General features: G+C 42.6%; 1 protein-coding gene across 4 annotated transcripts in view; it reads right to left on the reverse strand.

Moving 5' to 3' along the window:
* LAMB4 (laminin subunit beta 4) overlaps window positions 1–20,806 on the reverse strand; it is a 46,456-nt gene that overhangs the window by 9,488 nt on the left and 16,162 nt on the right. For 3 of the 4 annotated variants that reach the window (XR_009968417.1, XM_062638304.1, XM_062638303.1), the window contains exons 12-29: window positions 20,177–20,286; window positions 19,623–19,702; window positions 18,490–18,640; window positions 17,423–17,554; window positions 16,526–16,711; window positions 15,236–15,357; window positions 14,800–14,895; window positions 14,397–14,517; window positions 13,096–13,273; window positions 11,608–11,751; window positions 11,144–11,375; window positions 9,407–9,564; window positions 7,752–7,976; window positions 6,450–6,670; window positions 5,131–5,227; window positions 4,411–4,786; window positions 3,876–4,036; window positions 608–813 (exon numbers count right to left, since the gene is read on the reverse strand). Coding sequence is in view for 3 of the 4 variants with exons in the window: in XM_062638304.1 (XP_062494288.1) it covers window positions 608–813; window positions 3,876–4,036; window positions 4,411–4,786; window positions 5,131–5,227; window positions 6,450–6,670; window positions 7,752–7,976; window positions 9,407–9,564; window positions 11,144–11,375; window positions 11,608–11,751; window positions 13,096–13,273; window positions 14,397–14,517; window positions 14,800–14,895; window positions 15,236–15,357; window positions 16,526–16,711; window positions 17,423–17,554; window positions 18,490–18,640; window positions 19,623–19,702; window positions 20,177–20,286 (2,996 nt within the window). In the remaining variant the exon portion in view is untranslated. The remainder of the gene's footprint in view (window positions 1–607; window positions 814–3,875; window positions 4,037–4,410; window positions 4,787–5,130; window positions 5,228–6,449; window positions 6,671–7,751; window positions 7,977–9,406; window positions 9,565–11,143; window positions 11,376–11,607; window positions 11,752–13,095; window positions 13,274–14,396; window positions 14,518–14,799; window positions 14,896–15,235; window positions 15,358–16,525; window positions 16,712–17,422; window positions 17,555–18,489; window positions 18,641–19,622; window positions 19,703–20,176; window positions 20,287–20,806) is intronic. The other variant, XM_062638306.1, reaches the window with a different exon arrangement.

Here is a 20,806-nt window from a genome sequence, read left to right on the forward strand (position 1 = left end):
GCATCCGCTCTGTAAGCGGCGAGGAGAAGCAGACAGGCCAACCCAATATGGGTGATAAGCAACTTCTCCTTTATTTGTGACGCAGTTCACACATATATAGGAGTGGTATTCAGCCACTCCTTCTTGGCATAACAGTATTGGTTAGCCCCCACAGCTTCCTCCACATTCTCCTCCCAGGTCCGGTCTCCGGCCACCTGTGGGGGCCACCCCCTGCCTTGCTTGCACAGTCCTCCAGAACTCTATGGTTCTGCTCTTAGAGTCATTCTGCAACACCGCTCCAAGGCAAAGTTGCCCTGCTTAGTTTAAGTTACTGATGAAGGAGGCTGGGGTTAATCTTTCTGAATTTACATTGATGTCCTCTTGAGACTAGAGAGTTCTTAAAGAGTTCCTTGTGCTGGGTCTGCCTTGGGAGCAATGGCTTCCAGAAAGTTGGTAGTAACTACAGCTGAGAAGTGCAGCTGTTTCTGACATGACTGCATGTCGTGCCAGGGAAGTGTCGTTTTCCAGATTTAAAAAGGCATGTAAGCACCCTTTTAAAATAAAACCTACCAACAGCATCAAAAAAGAGAGTTTTGTTTGGCCTCCAATCAAAATTTACAACACCTACCTTTTCATTTAAGTTTTGGACATCAGGGCTCTTGATCATCTTCAGTTGTTCCAGCACATTGCTTGCTTTCAAGGCCTGATGGCCCAACATAGTAAGCACACAGTTCCTGGTATACTCTGAGTATCTTACAATAGGGGCTGTCTCACTGGTCTTCTGTTCTGCCAGCAATGATACTTCAAAGTGTTTCTTAATGTTGCTGATGGCCTCTGTAGCAATAGAAATAGGTTGCATTTAATGAATGTATTTGCTTGAATTCTGGACAAATGGGGAGTGACTGATGGTTAAGTTTGTTGCCCCTGGTGTTTGGTTTGGGACAGCAAGGAGGGACACAAGCTGTCATTTCCTCAGTCAAGCTTTTTAGTGCTTAGCCAGTTGCTAAACAGGAATAGTTATTGATACTCACAAAACCTGCCAAAATTAGATGAAAATACAGTGGATCCCATGTAATTCTTCAGGGTCTACAGTGTGTGAGAATGAAAGATACAAAGATAAAAAAGTATTAAGGGGATCTCATTAATAACATAAACTGCTACTGCATTAATAACATAATCTGCATTCATCCATTGGTGCTTGTTGTTGATTTGATAAAGTTCCTGTCATTTATGCTGTTTTGAAGTTTAGGCATGTGAACTGTTTCTGCCACTTGAAAAACCTATGAAATGATCAGGTCTCTGATTATGAGTCAGAAAAGCATTTGTCCGGCCTGTTCAGCATGGCACCCAAAAATTAAATGGTCTATAAACTGAGGCCAAAATTTGTAATAGAAATAGGAATTTATGAGTTTTCTTTGGCTCCGGAAAATCCAATTTCAAGGTTGATGCATTAAAAAAATCAACATTTCCATGATAAACTTGTAGGCCAGACAAAAAATGCTTTCCAGCAAGAGTCTTGTTTGCTTAGTGTAAGCTTTCCCTTAAACAGACTCAGAAGGGTTGGAGAATATTATATTTTTGCAGATTAATGGCCTAAGGAAAGCACTCAGACCTTTTGCAAAACACATAATTTAAAGTTACTGCTGTTGAGGCTTCACAGATCTCCAGAGAACCCAAAGTTGTCCCCAGATCCCTGGGCAGAAGTACGTGCAGTGAGCCAGAACTGATGTGTGGGCAGTGAAAAAGCATTAGAAGTCACTGATTAACGTCCTTTGTGTCGGTAACTGAATCAGTTACTAGTTGAAGTCAATAACAAGGCACTCGTCAAGTCCTGCATGCTCTGAATCAGACTCTAAAGTCCTTGGCCTTGTTTAGTTGAAGCTGAACAATGTTTAGTTATGTGGAACTAGGGCTATTTATTTCATCTTGTGACTCTTGGAAACAAGGTACACTTTAAAGTTAGCTTCTAATCCAAAATACCTGGCAAGAGGCTGCTGTGACTCCATATCTAAGCCAGAGACTCTCTTTTGTGCAACAATTCCATCACAGGAATATTTTACAGTAGGTCAGCTCTCCATTAAGTGTCCCAAATGCATTTTTCACGCTTGGATTGTTACGGAGCTGTAGAGTTCTCAAGTTCTTTTACATTAAACACCGCCTCGTAGCACAGGCTTGATTTACAACCTAGGAAGTTGTACTCAGTGCATTACCATACCACTGTAGCTTCAAAGTCAGGGGCCAAAGCTGGGAAGCCGTAATTTCATGAGCTTTCATAAACTGCAAGCATTCTTTTAAGGACACTTGTGTCTTGTTTTTTCCAGTGATTTTAATTCATCATTAGCTATTGACATTTCCAGGTCAGTCAGCTGAATGTATGCCTAAAAGGAAGACTTTGAGTCCTGATTCTCTGCAAAGAGAAGTAGGTAGGAGCCCGTTCCCTACATGCGTCTAGAGCGCAAGTGCCAGGTGTGCCCCAGGTGGTGTATGTGGCCATATCCTGCTCTACCCCAGCAGAAAAGAGAGAGGAAAGAGCCCTGCTTAGGATGTGCTGCTGGTCCTGAAATGAAGATAGGGTGAGGGAGCCAGGCTTTCTCCTGGATATCAGAGAAGCTGGTTTTCTTGAGGGAAATGTTATTTCTGTGCTGTTAAATGCTTGGTAGCAGGACCAATGAATATTTATGGGCCTCACCAGAAATTCAGCTTAAATCCAAGGTCTTCCCCTCCCCACACTCCCAAGTGCTTTTTATAGGGCTGTTTATCCATCTCCTGAGGGCAAAAGATGAAGCGGGTTTGCAACACGACCAGAGAGCACCACAGATGCTTCAGCTGTGTATCCACTGACCTCCCTGGGATTTATTGTTTCTTTGCCTTCCTGTCTTTCTCAGAATCTGCACAAGAGTCAGTTGAATTGGGAAGTGGAGCCTGGGAGAGCTGTGCTGACTGTGCAAAGAGCTGGCCCTGGGGACGCTGCTAAGTACAACAGGGCAGGGGAGACCTAAATTTTAATTAATCCCTCTTTTCCCCTCTTCCTTTCCCTTGTATTCTGTTGACTTTTCCTTCTTTTCAATCTTGCCCAGGCCAATTTTTTTCTTGTCTGAATGAAACACAGAGGAACTGTAAATGGGAGACACAAGCCTGTAGCTTCTGTCTTGTGCAGTGCACACCTAATCTTCTGGGGGTTCATATCTCAGCAATCATTTCTCTAGAGAGCATGCTACTGACAGTCTCCTGCCATTGTGGATGATCTGGCATCTGTTTGAGATCCCCATCTTTCCTCAGAAACCAGTCTGTGACATTGTCATTACTGCTATTAGCAGCTGATGGAGACTGTACTTGGCTCAAGCACAGATGGTGTAATTCTTTTAAAAATGCCAAGGAACTCAGTTCTGACTTCACATTTTTTGATGATGGAGAGCTAGTTCCTTACCATGTAAAGCCATGTATTTTCCCATGGGAACATTAAGAATTTGTGCTATGACTCTCTACTTTAATTAAACAAACTATTGCTGTACAACATTCTTTAAGTATTGCTAAGAGCAAGAGGAGTCAGAAGAGGGGAAAAAAACCTTTGCTGTTCCTAGTGTGTGATCTATGAGTCTATACTGTGAAACTCAGTTGCTTTTAAATCGTGATGTAAACACTGGGATTCATAAGACTTCTGACCAATGTGACCCTAGCATATATATTTGAATGCTAGATGCCATCTATCATGGTATTTTAAGATAAAAGGGAGTTTGGAAAGCCAGCAGAAAATGTTAGTATTTCCATTTTTGCACTACCATAAGAAGCTAAAATCTAGGGATCTTTGGAATGTTGTATGGTTTGATGGTGAGAAAAACATTCCGAAATTTCATGGAAAATGTCCCCCTATGTCAATTAATTGCTGGCTGCCTTACCTTTGAGGCTCAAGTAATGAAAACTTCGATGCAGATGTATTTTCTGTTGTAGAAGTTCATACACTAGGTCAGCTTCTTCCCCAATGTCTTCTATGCTCTTATTAAGATCAGGAAACTCATACTGTGTACCATGAAGGGGATATATTTCTGCAACTTTCTGTCTGAAAGAGAAATGGCAGTTATGCAGAAGTCAGGCCAGATTGTTCTTAAACTAGAACCGAGATGCACAATATTTTAGAGGACAAGAAATAAATTTCTAAATGAGCAGAAGCATTTACTTGTAATGGCTTATTTAGAAAACCCTTAGGAGGAACTCGAAAAATCCAGCATTTAAGTATCTGCCTGTGGAGGACAGATAATATGTATAAGGATTATTTTGTTCATAGATCTATTGAAAATAGTGAATTAAAAGTCCAGCATCTGTGTGCTGATAAGAAGTGAAGTGAGACTTGATGTGTAGGGATGGCTGGCGGAGCCTGGGGGAAGACTGCTTTGTCAGCCAAGGGAATTTTTTTGGGAGCAGTCAAGCTCTTACTGAACATAGCCCTGGAAATCCTTGATGCCTGAGATGGCCTCCAGTGAAAGAACAGGATGTTTTAAAATTCTTTCAGTTTCAGAAATGGCATCTTCAAAGGCTTTGAAGCGCGTGTCACAGCTGGGCATTTGTCCCCCTTTATCTTCGAGGTTTGCAGCAAACTTCATTAAACCCTGAACAGTCTGAGCGAGGGCAGTAATTTCAGTGTCCCACTGATCAAAACAAAGATGACACTGGCGGCAAGAGGGGAAATCTTTCTCAAAGCCACGGCCACACTGGTTGCAGAATCGGCCTGTGACACCAGCACGGCAGTTACACACGCCAGTGGCTTTGTCACACTTGGGATGGCTGGTTCCCTCCAGGTTACACTCGCATGCTGTAAGAAAGGGACAGCATGTTACATCCAGTCGTTCCTTTTCTGTGGGGTTAACACATGCAAAAGGTACAACTGTGCATTTCAAGACATAAAAGCAAACCAGTGTTAGAGCAAAGTGGACTGCCTGGTTAATAGCTCTTCATTTCTAACTTCCATGGTCCCATCATAACCATAGAAGGAACAATACAGGTAAATAATATAAACACTTTTATCCATTTCATACACATAAATGTACAAAAGCCTCCTTTTTTACATGTATGTTCTGTCTTCCCTATGAATATAAATGACAAACATTTCTTTTGAGGCAGTTTCCAATTCGGTTGTCCCCACTCAGTAATACTTACAAATGCAGCGCGCCTGGGGATTGCCAAAGTAGTTTTCCTCACATTCATCACAACATCTTCCACTGTAACCTAGCTTACATGGACACTGGCCTGTAAACTGTAAAGACAGTTAGGATTAAATAGCTTCCTGCTGAGTCATATGGCTGGATATACATTATTTACTGGGTTTCTTTTTCTCCCTGTGATTTATGCCATATAGATGTATGGGGACTGCAGTGACACTGCTTGCACATGGTCTTTGAACACCATGGTTTATAAAGTATCGGCCCATCTTTCCCATATTGCTCCTCAAGATGTGAAAACAAAATGGACTTTGAGAAGTGGCTTTACTTTACTAAGATGAAAGATTTTGTGTGTTCCAGTCTACAGATGCTCTTTGAGAACTCATCCTCTGACTACAACTTAAGAGAGAAGATTCTTTTCCTTAGCAAAACAAATTAATTTCTTATTCTTGCTGGGGCAAAGTACTCATCTTAACATTTCAACTTTTAACTACATGATATATTAACTGTAACTGAAAACCTCAAGGGTACATTATGCACATTGCCCTAGAAAATTTGTTTTGGAATTCAGCTATTAAATTCAACTGCAGGGAATTACAGCTCTGGTAATCGGTATAGCTCAGAAAAGCAGTAGTAGTTCTTTGAGATTAAGGGCTACATTTGCTAGGAAAAATAATAAATCTACTAACCAAACTGGAACAAACAGAAAGCATATTGAAAGGAAAATGTGAAAGTACATCAGCAAGAGCTTGGGATAAGTGCTCTGAAATCAATAGAAAAATTGCTGTTGACTCCATGTAACTGCAATTTTACCTCTCTATTCTAAAACTGTTTTATATATGCCATGTTCTAGCCCTAAAAATTGCACAGGAATTAAAGATGAGAAAAATATTCTAGCAGTCTGATAGATGAGGCACAATTAATTTAATGGCCACAGCTGCTACTTTATTAAAATAAACACTTTAAAAAATACTCATAAGACTCTTGGGTCCAAGCCTGGACTTCCCTCTTCCCTATACACATATTTACAAGGCAGTTTTTTCCTATGAAGTTTTCCTACTAAGTATTTCTAAGATTCACTTGACAAAGAAACACACAGGCAAAAAGAAATTGCTTACAAGCAGAGCCATGTTACTAGAAGAGCACATTTGATCTAATGACTCTAAGGGTGGTTGCACCAGCTGCAAATTTCTAAAGACTGCTTGTTTTGAGGGAGCATGACATAAAACTATTCTCATTTATAAGAAGCACGCTCCCCACTGTGCCATGCCAAAACACCACCACCCAGGTTCCCAGAAAGCAGAGTAATTTTCTCACCTGGTTGCACTGGTTGCTTTGGGAGTTTTTTGGATCACAGTCACAGATCTGACATCCTTTTCCACTAGCCAGGTCCCAATAGCCAGAGGCACACTGGTTGCATGTCATGCCCACTATGTTGGGCAGGCAAGGGCAAGCTCCTGTGGCTGGGTCACACAGACAGGCTGCATCACCACCTGGGCACATGGAAGGGTGAACACCTGACAGATTGCAAGTGCACCCTGCAAAAAGAAGAACAACAATATAGACAGTTGATGGACAATCAGAGCTGTACATAAAGTCCATGCTGTAAGTTTACTTTTAGTAATCTTGAACACGATTTTAATCTCATGCAGTTTACCTATCTTTCTATAATAGCTTCTACATTGCTTCAAACAAACTTACTGGGAGCGTTCAGAACTTTTGAAACAGGCACAAAAAATTAAGGCATAGTGAATTTTGAATCTTATTAGAATGAAATGTTAAATATGCTGGGTAAGAAGAAGCTGATTTACAGTAGGCACTATCCAGCGTGGGAAATGCCAGTAAGATAAGCAAGATAAGAAGCCTTCCTTGTGAGGAGCCAGTTCTTGCTCAACCATTTCTAATGGACATCTTCCAAGGATGAACAAGGAATGGGCTTAACTGTGTTTTAGAGACTCTCAGCAAGAGTTTCTTGAAAATATGTCACTGTCTGGCCTGAAGAAATTAGAGCCTCAGTCAGGTACCTTTGTGAACATAGTCCTTGAGAAACATTGGGAAGAAATTTATGCCTTGCATTTTCATACACTTCTGCCTTTCTGTTAAAAATGAGGAGTTACTGACAGCGTCATGGACCCTATTAAATTGCTTTAACAGTCTCACTCTAGTAGCCACTTAATGGAAACAACTGGTAAGGCAGGGAGCTGAGCAAGAGATCACCTGGTTAACTGAGCATTGCTCAGCTGGCATTAGCCAGCAACATGGATAAACAATCATCTTTGATTCCTTTAGTTTTGATTCCTTCCTCAATGGGCTGAATGCACATTTATCTTTCTAACAGAGAGTAACGATTTCATTTCACAAGTAAGTGTTTCTTAGAAGTGATATTCAGTGTGAGATTTAATGAGACCTGGATAACAAAGATGCCATATTAACAGTTATCTGTATCACTGATTTATATATTTTGTATATATAGAAACATATTTGCTTTTCTTGTGTTTTGCCCCATTGATTTGCTTTAGTTTTACTGTTCCTCCAAGGGCTAACCTCTTCCTGTAGCCTAATTTCTGTACTTTTTTTTGGGGGTAGCAATACACACTTGCAGTGCTGTTGGTTACTTACTTTGACAGTTTTGATCAAGGGCTGAGCCAAAATATCCTGGTTTGCAGAACTGGCAGTTTGTTCCATGGGTGTTGTGTAAACACTTGGTGCATTCCCCAGTGATCCTGTTACAGGACTCTGGGTCTGTCAAATCAATGTTATTATTGCAGGGACATGGTGCACAGTCAAGACCAGGGCTGCCTGGGTTTTTGTAGAACCCACTAGGACACTCATCACACCGACTGCCTGTCGGAGAGGAAGGTAAAAATATTTTCTGGCTGATGGGAACTCAAGTGAAACATGTAATTTCCAGTAATACTGTTAAAAGATTCAACCTCACTGTTCAAACACACATTTCCAGTAGAAAATATCCACCTGCTTGAGACTGTTGCCCCTTAATCCTATGATCCATTAAATTACATCTCTTACAATAAAATCTGATGGAAACACTCTCTTCATCCCAAATCGTTTTTATCAAGGAAGTTCTTTCAGTAGTAGTAAATAGGTACCCCCTCACACAACACCTTTAAACATTTTTTTCCAGCGAAGTCCTTTCAATGGCAGCAGTCGGGGTTGGCCATATTGCAGGATTTTCCCTGGGGCATTCACCCTGACATGCAGCATGGGAAGGTGGAAGGTGCCCTTTCCTGGAGCAACCCAGCATCTGGCACACCTGCGCTCCTTTCTGTAACACAGTGGAGGATCCCCAAGAGGTCATATGAGTTCTGGGATGCTCTCACCTTGCTTGCAGGCATTGAAATTACTCCTGCACACCTGCCTGCCCTGATTTGGGTGCTACTTCTCTGCATCTCAGAAACCTTTCTGGGCAGGCTGGTGTTGCTAAGACCTCATCCACTGGCTCATCCTCAACCAAGGACTTTGCTCCTTCACCATGCTACACGGGGCCAGACCATGATCTTTGAGGAAGTGAAGACAGTGCCACAGAAGTGATGACCAAGAGCATTGCTGGGAAGGAGCAGGAGGAAGAAAATGCAGAACTGAGGATTGTGGTGGTTTGTAAGGACAGAAATCCCCTGGGTGAGAACCAACAAGGATCACTTTGGCCCTACAGCAATTACTCAAGCAAAACTGCTCTTGACTTATAAAGGAACTTGGCCTAAGTAAAGATGACAGCATTGGTTCAGTTTTTGGCAGTGTTTGCTATTAGGGTTTGCTTCTATCACTGGAGATCTTTCTATAGTGACCATTTAAACAGTGAAGCAGTTACTTTTGGGCAAAATGTCTCTATGTGAACAAAGACTTTCTCTGATTAGAAAATCTTTCCAGATCTTTTTGATGCCCTGTTCTTTCTGATTTGGGCTTGCAGGTCTTGTTTTTCAGAGGTAACAAGCAACTGCAGTTCTCCCCCCTCTGTCCATCATGCTAATATAGTGCTCCTGGAAAGGTTTCCACAGAGTGCCATCAGATAAATGAGTGGCTTCACTGTATTCATGTAAGTGAATCTCTTTTTCAAACACTAGTTGCACAATTCCGGCTCTTCTCAGTCAGGACTTCCCCACCTAATTTCAGTAAATCTGAGTGTAAACTTTTCTTACCTATTTTCTTACCATTACTTCACTTGTCATTTCTGAGCAGAGGATGGGTGGAGGATGGTAATTTTTCTCTTTTACATTAATTTTAATAGAATCAAACCCAGACCTTATTTTGCTTTGTACCTGAATATCCCTCGAGACAATTGCAGACTAGTTGTGCAGACTGGGAATCCTGGTAACAGGAATGTGCAAAATACCTATTGCTTGTAGGTTCCTCTGGGCACATGCATGGGTGGCAGGGCTCTCTGTTCAGAGGGTTTCCATAATAGCCATCCATGCACCTGTCAAAGCAGTCAATACAAAGCAGCAGAGATTGCCAAGTGCTCCATTCAGTCTCTGGAAGTGAATTTATTTATATGTATGTATAGTTAATTTAACATTCCAGGTCATTGTAATGCTATCTCATTAACTGGTACAGGTATAGCGAGCTTCAAAGGTGTTCTAAAATGGAAAATCAGAGCTACATTCCCAAAATCTGGAGAAAAAAAAAAAAAAACGCACCACATTTTTTTTTCAAGGAATATTTCTGAAAACTTTTACCTGCTCTGGAACCATTTTAATCTAAATGATTATATATATATATGTATATATGAAATATCACACATGCTTTGCACAGCTAAAAGCTGCCATGTAAAAGATTCTGTATATTCCCTTGTCATTTATTTCCACACACACACACACAAAGTGGCTGGCATGGCATTAGAAAGTCTTGGCATGGGAAAAAAACCAATGATTCATTCAGACCATTCAGAGAATATGCATATTTTAGATACAGCATATGTACCGAAGCTAGCCATGCTCTGCCTGGCATGTTCTGCAAAGCCAGAGTGATGGCTGTTTCGAGGTGGTGGTGGCTGTGCTGTCACCCAGACAGGCAACGGTGATTCTGAGGGCCCCCTGGGGTCTCAGCCACCCTGCTACCCTGCCTGCTACTGCTGCCTCTAAGTCATGGATCCCCATGGCCCCACAGCTGTGGCAACACAGCAGCTTCTGAAGCATGCTCAGTCTTTGATCTGCTTTACTATGGTAAATGGGAAGACAATTCTCTGTATGTATACAAGCCAGGCTAAAAGTCTTGGCTATTCAACTATCCTCCTCCTGGGGTCTGAAGCTCCTGCAGAGGCAGACGGCAACAAGTATTTCAGTCTCCCACTTTCAGTCTATTTGCTACCTACAAGCACAATAGCCAAAGGCTGTATTGTCCAAAGCACTGCAAGAAAAGCTCAATAGGTTTCCTGGGGAAATATCTTAAAAGTAAGTGACAAGGTACAATCCAGCCAAACTAAACTAAATAGATAATAAATTTGATGTCTGTGTTGAACTCTGATACTGCTGCCAGTGTATAGAATGAAAAAGGGGAACACAGTTTTGAATGGAACTGGAACACATGGGAAAAGTCATTTGCTGGTCATATGCAACTAATATGAATCAGCAAAACGGTATGTTTATTTAAGCTCCTCACAGATAACTGCAGGTGTTAAAATGAGTATTCAGCATGAAGTTAGACCTTTGACAATTTAAAAGCTGGCAGAGGTCAGTGTATGTCACACGCAGTGACATGGTGCCACGGCACCCATGTCTCAAATGCCTTCTTGCAGGGAGCTTGTTGCAATGCTGCATGCATGCTGTGCCTGCAGTCCCCCCACAGGCATTACATGCACACACATTCCCATATGCATTTGCCAAACCAATAGGTACCTGCCATTCAGCAGCTAGGCCTAGTTTAATCCTAGGTTTAGATATGTGTTTCCAGTTAAGGTCATCAACGAATTCATGGGGGGGGCAGATGGGCCCCAGGTACACATATTTCAGAGAGCACTAGTGTTTGAGTGAGCTCTGCAGCCCTGCCCATCAACTTACCTTTCACAGTGGCTTCCAGCTGTAAACCCCCGGCAGTTCAGGCACACACCAGTCACTGGATCACAAAGCTCTGCAAAGCCGTTACACACACAAGGACGACAGTGGGGAAACCCAAAGTACCCAGCCAGGCATCGGCTGCAGCGCTGGCCATCCACGTCCCGGCGGCAGGAGCACTGCCCTGTCACCTGATCACACAGCGTGCTCAGCGAGCCTTGTGGGTGGCACTCACATGCTGGAAAACACCAACAGCAAAGCTATGTCCTGAATGTATTCCAACCAGCTCTGCTCATTGCAGGCACTGCTCAATGGCAGTGCACGCAGTGGGGATTGAAAATTCAGTATTTGTGGAAATATGTTTTATATTGCTTCACACATAATCATGGATTCAAAGCCCTAAAAACTTGGGGTATGCATGAGGAGCCAGGTCCTGGTTCTGGTTCCGGTGATGGCTGTCAAGTACTCACCGTAGCAGCCGTGGAAGCCAAAGCCATAGCTGCCTGCAGAGCAGATGTCACAGCAGCGTCCCACAACATTGGCTTTGCACTGACACTGGCCCCCCAGTTTACTGCAGCTGGCATTCAGTGACCCTTGGGGATTGCACTTACAGGCTGCCAAGTGGAAAGAAAATCAAAACAGGTTTGCTCATAAAGGAGAATGACTGCAGTCATAAACTTGCAGGTTTTACACTGAAAAGTAGCAAGGAAAGAGCTTGATTGTTCTCATTAGGGGTTCAGCAACCACCCATGGCCATGCATTGGATTATTTGATGCTGTATCATTGATGGTGATGGTATATTGGTGTTGGAGCTGCTACATTCAGGGCACTGTCTTCAGCGCATATTTGGGATAGGACAGAAGAGGGCATACCAAATGTAGATCCAAAATGAGGATATCCTGAAGTCTAGAAGGGTTTGACATAAATCAATGTCTGGGTGCAGCACTGGACATAACCTGAAAGCAGAGCTTAAACAGTCTGCATATGTGCAGTTTGTTGCTTTCTGGACACCTTGGACTAACTTGTTGAGTGTAGCTGGTCTGCTAACTCACAGAGGGTGTTTGCCTGGGATGCTCAGATGATAGCGCTAGAAAGCCAAATTGCCATGTTTCACTGGGAGAATCCCATCCCTATGGGAGTCAGGCTGATGAGGAGTCAGCATCAGCACAACTCAAACTTACATGAGGGGCGTCTGTGGCTGCATAGCCATGACTACATCATATGATGTGTGACTGAGGCATTGGTCCTTCTAAAAATAGCCCAAATCAAGCAGATGCTATTGGGTCCATTGGAGGTAAGACTCCCTTAAAGGAGCTGGCCACTGAAGTTGCCCAGAAAGGCTCCTCTTCTTACTGGAGGTGCAGAGGAGCTCCATTTCTCTGGGTCCAACACCAGAGAAGTCTCCTGAGCCACCGATCCCATCTGCTCTTTCTGCAGTGGGTCCAGAAGAATGCCTGGGGCTTCAAACCCCACCTGCCACTACTCTCTTGCTGGGAGAAAACCAAGGTTTTCTTGGTGAATCTCTTCCAGCATGTCAGTCAGCTTGTGTGCCATCATGCCTGGGGTTCTTCCAGGGCATTCAGCTGGCCTGCAGCATTCAGGGATAGGGCTTTTCAATGACTCCTTTGTCATTTTATAGCAGCTGGAAAAGTAGGAAAGTTACTGCTTTGGCCACCTGGTGAAGCTGCATCGAATTGAAATGCTCTTCAGAAAACGTGCAAGCACTGCTATGCTCCTTGTCATGCTGATCCATGAAGCTCACCAGGTGTGATGGACTCTGAAAGCCATGACAACAAAAAGTGCTTGCAACACACTCAGGGTTCAGCGGGATGTGTCTTGTAGATCCATACACTTACCTACAACACCAGGGGCTGGGAGCTTTCCAGTCAACATATCCTACAAACTAATGGAAAACCAGTAACTGTCCAAAAGAGCTGCCTGTGCAGGTTGCTCCTTACCCACAGCGCCGTTGTGGATGCGGGCTGACATGCTCACTATGAGCCGTGCACATGCTTCGGGCAGGACATGAGGTCCAACTTCTGATGCAATTTCAATGCAGTGATACTTCTGGTACTCATCTAAATCCTTTTCACTGCATAAATTCTCCATGGAGCTGATTCTGGGAATAAGTCCAAGCTTTGGCGTTAAGGGGGAAAAGAAAATATTTTTGCTTAGACATATTGAATTTCCCACATTCTCTTACTGTGCTCTGCATTGCAAGGACACAGGCCTGGAGCATCATGTTTCCAAATCTGCCGTTGTGCTCCTCAGTCATCTGAATTCACACGTATTCTGAAGGTCTAGACATTCCCTGAGTTCTTCAAATAAAAGAGACTGCATATAAAAAAGTCAGATTATAATAAGACCTCAGATATATGCTCAGAACTGGTTTTGCTTCCAAGAGGTGCCATGTTGATGACTCCAAAAGGAGTATCTGGCCCAAATTTTCACTCATATTACCAAGATAGAGAAAACTCAGCTGAAGGTTCTGTGTCCAAGTGTGGCCAGGCCTTATCAGGTCCACTTCTACAGAAATAATTAGAGGAGTAGACTTAAAAATATTTTTTTCAAGAAGGACTCCAAACTAACACCCAGTTCCTGACTTGGTGGAAACTTGGGAACTGGCTGGACCTGATTCCCAGGAAAGTACAGAACTAATTTTAATTTTCCAATGTAATCCTTAAATATATCCATGATTTAACTAGATTCAGATAAATTAGTGAGATGTTTTTAAAAGCTAAGTGATGAAGAACTGCCTGAATTTATATCCCTAGCCACAGCATCTTGTCAGCATATGTTGAGTGTGCTCATAATAAATGAGCAACAGATAGAGATACATGCTCTGATCATTAACACATGCAACAAGAATGACTTGATGAGCTATTTTGGTATTGTTCCATGTAAAGCAAAACAGATGCAATTCTGTCTTGCCATACAAAACCATGCAAACAGAGTGCCAAGGGAGGTAAGCAGAAGCACACTTCCCTGATTTCTATTAAAACACACTACAGAATTATAGAACCATAGAATGGTTTGGGTTGCAAGGGACCTTAAGATCATCCAGTTCCAACCCCCTGCCACAGGCAGAGACACCTTGCACTAGACCAGGTTGCTCAAAACCCTTTCCAACCTGGCCTTGAACACTGCCAGGGATGGGGCAGCTATAAGTGTTTTTAAGATATCTTGACTAACTGTAAAAAAAAAAAAAATCACTCTGGTATAAATACAGCCTCAAGTGAATTGTGACAGAACTACTCACTGAGTCAATCAAGATGAACGATTTGGCCTTTGGGTCAGAGGCAGAGGACTGAGAAAAATACACATCCACAAAATATTCCGTTCCTGGCTCCAGGCAGACTGGAGTTTGCAGAAGTGCAACCCTGTTTAGCAGAAATAAAGCACAGTTATAGCCAGGAGTTGGGACAAAGCAAGTTTACAGGGTGCTGTGAGCTCTCCCTTCCCTCTGTGCCTGCATCTTAAGGCCTGCACCCCCAAGCAATCCCTGCTGCTGTGGAGAGCACACTCAGCCCCACTGCTTGCAGGCTTTAGGAAAGCTTTCATGACTTCTGCCTGGACGATTCACCAAGAGCAATTCAAACCTGCTGAGATTAAATTGAGAATGGCAGGGTTTACTACTTCAAGCAAAGGAGTTTGCAACTCACTGTTCATATTTGTCCTTTCCTGTCCCTGTTTGATCAAGACTTTGGTCACATCCTCTTGGCTCCTCTCTATTCTTTACATAGGTCCAAGATGAAAAGCTGGTTTTGAAAACAGGCCAGGACAGTGACTTTAAGTCAATATTTCCTTTCTATACTGAAATAGCTGCAGTTGGATCTTTGTCAAAGCAACCACTAACCCCAGTAGGATGTCAGGCCACCTTCCTGGCTTGTACAAAACTTTGCCAGGCTGAGGACTGGAGCATCACTCTTCCTCAGAGCCTACGTGGTATTGCTGTGTGACAGCAACAGGAAAGGCCACACATGTGTTTCTAATATTCCCAGTTTCCCACACATTTATTATTCAATGTAATAAATACTGTGCTTCAGTAAATGATTTGTATATAGAAAATACACAGGCAAAAGGAAGGAATAGTCAGACCTCTTTGTGGCTGGGAGAGGCAATGCATGAGGCTCCTGTGAAAGGCCCTTGTTTTTGCAGCGTTGACTTGACAAAGTACCAGTGGGCTGGATTGCAACACTTGCTAGCCAGTCTTCCAAGGACTATAAACAAAGGACAAACATTATGGTCGTTTTTCACATCTGAAGAACTTTCTCTTTGCAAGGGTTAATGAAAGCCATCTGAATGATTGCACACTGCAGTGACAAAACAGATTCTCTTTGTTCTTTACAGGACTAAAAAAAAAAGTTATTTGTGGAAAATGCATTGTATTTGCAATAGCTATTGAAGAGCAAAGACGGAAATGGGACCTCAGCTGGTCCAAATGGAAGCAGCTCTGTTAAAGTCATTGGAGTTGTTTCCTTTCTCAGTACACTGTTGTCCCAGAGATATCCTTCATTATTTGCCTCCTTTCACATCTAATAAGGAACAACAAACATAAAAGACATTGTAATAAGTCTTTAAAATTCAAACATTTAATTCTTAGAAGGAAAAAAATCATCATCAGCAGCCAGCCCACTGCAAAATTGCTCACGTTTCAAGACACTGGGAGTTTTGTTTGACTTGGAATGACAGTAAGAGAACAGAATACAATACACAGAAGGAGGATCTTGAGTGGTAGGACTGTCCCATGGAGCTGAAAGCAAGGTATGTACAAACACTGGAACTAATAAAACACTTCCTGTGTTTTTAAAGACATGAGTGTGGCCTTGGATTTAACCAGATTTGGGTTAACAGGTTTCCCTAGACATGTTTTTATCACTGAGAAACTTTTTCCAGGCAAAAAAATAACATTTTGGTTATTTTTCTACAATTTTCACACACCTCAGAGATCATCTGGAGCAATTGTGAAGCTGGATGTCTGCAAAAGCTCTGGAGTAATATCTGCTCAAATCACTCCTGACTGTGCACATTTTCCTGCCCAGAAAATCCCAGCTAGAAATACAGGTGCCCATCTACAGGAAAGATGCATTTTGCACGCGTCTGATTTGTAAACAAAAGTCTGGTCCAAGCAAAGGTACTAAAAGAGGAACTCCAGAAGCTGAGATCTTTACTGATGCTTAGAAACCACCTGTAGTGCTGATTTTTCAGATTTGACTGGAGACAGTTGAAGAGGCTCAATGGAGGCAATGTTACTCAGTTGATAAAGACAAAAAGACAAACAGTATTAATTTTAAATATAAAGAGTGGGACAAGTTGCTGCATCCTATTACTGACAAAATAAACCATGTATCTAGCACAACATCATAGGACACACAACATCACAAGTACCTCAGGCTCGTAGCGGATTGCGATATCAAAATCCATAGCAAAGGGAATGTTGTTGATGGCAAATCTCAGCCCAGCTCCGCTGGGAACGCGGGCAAAGCCAGGTCCTGTCCATGTAACAGACCGACCAGTGCTAGGCTGCCTGAAAACCACCACCACAGCCGAGTCCTGTCCAAACTGCATCACACCCTGCAAAGACATACAGGCATTTCCAACGACACACAGTCAAATGACAAAAAAACAAACTCAGAAAAAAAGAAAGGAACTATTTTGGCCATGTTATTTACTTATTTTGGACATCAGACAGCCTCATTTTCCAAACAAGCTTGAGATCAACAGTCTAAGAACACTCCCAAATGTAGGATGCTCAGGGTAACAAAGAAAAGCTTCCCATAGCTTTGCAACAACAGCAATGAAAGGGCTTAGAATAGTCCATCCATCTCTCTATATATGGCACCTCCAAGTATTCACATTGCAAACCTTACAGATAAAGCTTGATTTAATACATGGCTGGACTTTTCATTATAAGCTGAAAGAAATAAATGTCAATACTTAGAGTGACAAATCTGACAGCATTTAAATGCAGTAGATATCATGTCAATGTCTTGGTAAACTTCTTAGAAAATGGAAAACACTGGAAATGTCTTACAGCCAAAACAAACAAACAAAAATTGTCTTTCATTGGTGCTCTTCTGAATAGTTCATTAAACCTGAGTCTAAAATGGCACTGGACATGGCAGAGCAAACCTGTCTGTATGAATTATAAATTGGCTGGCACAACTGTCAGGACTGTAACATCCAGGACTGTGAATCTCACGTGCTTAGAGATTTCCTTGCCCTCTATTGCAATAAAATTCTAGTATTTGGGGTAACCTTAAGTAACTACTCAAGAAAATTTACCTGGTCCAGTCCAGATTTTCTTATGCTTCGTATCTTGTTCCTGTTTAACACAATCTTACCATTTTCAATCATGAACTCATAGCCTTTCTTCTGGAAGTAGATGTCACACCTTGGAAGAGTGCTTGGTTTAACCTATGAAGTAATGAGAGAGGGGCAGTGTGGTCTCAACAATTCTGAAGGGTAGGTAGGCAGCTACATGAAAATCCACATTCTTAAACCAAGCTCTATTCTATGCTGGGTGAAATTCTGCTAGAAACCCTTTTCCCTCACTCCCTTAAAATTAACTTGCACTTCCTTTCACAAGCTGTCCCAGACATCTGCTTTCCATTTCATTTTTGGACTGTAGGCTGATTACTGATTGTGATTATAGCTAAATATTTGCGGATGCGACCTGCAAATAAACATATTTTTTATTATTCCTTCTGTATAACTTCTGGACAACACATAGAAGAGGAAATGTTTGTAAAAACACAGGCAGCAGAAGGGATGCATTCCAGACTCGTACTCTGCGTAGCAAACAACTACCTCCACGTTGAGGGCCAAAAAAATAAATAAAAATTAATTTTTCTAAAAACATTCCAGATGGATGCCAAATTCTCGAGGAAATTGGGCTGCAATCAGTGCCATTATATAAGGCAGCAGGAAGGAGTCCAATGGAACAGAGAGGAATTTGATTCTTCCTCTGTTGGAGATGCCCAGAAATATCACAGTTCGTGATAGCTGTTGGCAACCGAAACACTTTCCTGTAATTTCGGTAACTTATTTTCTTTAATTTATGCTAGACCAGCCAGCATTTGAGAAGCAGCAAGGCCAGCTTTGTAGGTCACGCCTGTTACCTGTAACTGTCCTTTGGTAAGAGCCACAGTTACAGGATAGTCATGCCTATGAAGACATGGAGAACATGAAGATGAAGAACAAGGATGAACTGAGGATGGTCAAAGGACCTTCCTGCTAAAACGCCGCCTTGTCTTCTCCATGAGCAAGGGCTCCTCTCCTCAGCCTTGGCCCCTGTGCCACCATCGCATGCATCCCCTCTCAGTACAATGCCTAAAAAGCCAACTACGTACCAAGGGTGCTGAGCCAGAAAGGGGCTTTGTGTGCTCAGCTTCATAAATATAATAATCCAAGGGTAAAAAGAAGTAGCCCGGTGCTGGCTCGTTACACTGACGGCTCATGATGTTGGGAAGACACTTGCACTGACCATCCTTTGGTGAGCACCTGGGGTGAGAGTTGGTAAAGAGAGGACATCAGAGTGCAGCATGGCTGGGGCTTAACAGCATGACAGCAGCTCAGCTCCACCCTTGCTTCAGCTTTGCTTTGTTTCTTCCACTGTTGGATTGCCTGCCCTATTAAACTTCTTCCTACCACTCAGCCCCTCCATTTCCGATGCTGGATTTATTCAGTGCTACTTTTCTTATTGCTTGGGAGACATGACATGCTTTGTCTTTCTCTGTCCATTCCACAACTGAAGCACAGATTCTTTTGTTTCCTAAGCATCTGTTACTATCTATCCCTGTATCCATTTCTTGTACCTGTTTCTGTATCTATTACTATCCATAATCATCTATCACCTGTAATTTTGGAGGTAGGACATAAGATCAGAAGGCCCTTTGATTTGATGTGATATGGTAGTTTTCATATACTTGCACTCTTATTTAACATGCCAGATGATTACTAGCTCTGATTTGCTTGGTCACAAGGAGCTGCTCTACAGCACTGGACTATGTCCTGCTGTGCCTAAAGACCCTGCCCAACAGACTTCTGGAGGAGCTCAACTGAAACCAAGCTTGCTTCTAAAATTATATATTTTGAATAGGAGCCTATATGTAAAAAAAAAATAAGATATTTCTAGCCTCTAAAGTCGATGTAGGAAGCTACGTTAAAAAAGTCACCTCTAACTTCTAATTTCTATTAATATTAGGGCCTCTAGTTCTCTCAAGTCACGCAGTTTATATTTTATATTAAACAAACCCTGGCTTAAGCTGATTCAAAGTTGACTTCAAAGGAAGACGATAAACGCCTTTATCACAAGTAAATTTCCAAGATCCTAACCTGATTTTATACTGTTTATATATGATAAAATTATGTCCGCAGTCTATTTTCCCATTTGTACTGAGACTGTATTAACCTAACCAGAAAATTTAGCCTAAGAGTTTGTAAAAATCAAAACCAAGAAAGAACGTCAAGAACATTAACTTACAAATTATTCTGGGATCCACCAATATCACACTCACACGGGGAACATCCATGCAAACTGCTGCCAAGACCCCAGTATCCCACCTGGGATAAAAAGAAAGACTTTTTTACAGCAAATATTTAACTATGTGAAGCACAGGAGAACTTGTTCCCCTGGATGAACTCTTTTCTTGAGCACTACTGTCCTGCTGCCTGTGCTTAGCCATGCGAGATTGCTTCTCTTCCCAGATTGTATTGGGTGCTCAGGCACTTCAAGAAGAGCCAGATATTTACCCATTTGTGCAAGCAAGCTGCTCTGTAAACAGCAAAGATGGCCTGAGGACATGATTTTGCATTTCCTTTCCTTCCTTGAAGCACTCCTCCTAGTGCAATTTGATTGCACAAATGTTTGCAAGAGTTCGAAAGAACCAGATGTGTTCTTTTGCAAAATGAGAGCATAGAGATGCAAAATTCTTTTGAATTTTGACTTTTTACTTTGCTGGCAATGGAAAAGTGGGAGATGGCAGAGGAGACTTCTAAACCCGCATACAGAAGTAGTAACAAACACCGAGTACGTACGAGGCATTTTTCACAGCGCCGTCCTGTGGTGAACTGCTGACAGAGGCACGCTCCAGTGGCAGGATCACAGACGGAGAAAGGCAAACTGCCGGAGAGATTACAGTTGCAGGCTACAGGGAGGGAAATACACGGTTACTTCTGCTGGACCCAGTCACGGCAGCAAGACTGGCTTTTGCTTTAGATGTGGCATCTAAGGATGTCTCCATCCTCCAGACAGATGCTCTGCAGATGGACCTGACCTGTCACCCTGCAGCTCTCAGGCTGCCCTTGGGTAACGGTCTGTTTCCTCAGTGGATACACTCTCTGGGGGAGCAGGGGCATTGGCAGAAGTCCAGTCTGGTGGTTTGCCATGTGCTGTGTGCTGATCCACCCTACATAGTCCTTGCATGTTGCTTAGTGCTGGGTACCATGCTGTGGACTTAACATGCTCACAAACCCACAGTGGGCCTGGGTAGGGGTGGGATATGTTTGTCCGTGAACCTCTCTCAGAGGAACAGCTGGCTGAAAGCTCTCATGGCAAGGCAGCAGTTCCTGCCACCTAGACACTGCACTGTGCAGTGCACAGTCCAACTATCCTAACAGCCCAACTGTGGCTTTTCATTCAGCCTTATGCTGATTTTGGTGGTAACA

Source organism: Pezoporus occidentalis, unplaced genomic scaffold (assembly GCF_034315485.1).
Source record: "Pezoporus occidentalis ecotype Australia unplaced genomic scaffold, CSIRO_AGI_Poc_V1 ctg56, whole genome shotgun sequence".
Classification (NCBI taxonomy): Eukaryota; Metazoa; Chordata; class Aves; order Psittaciformes; family Psittacidae; genus Pezoporus; species Pezoporus occidentalis.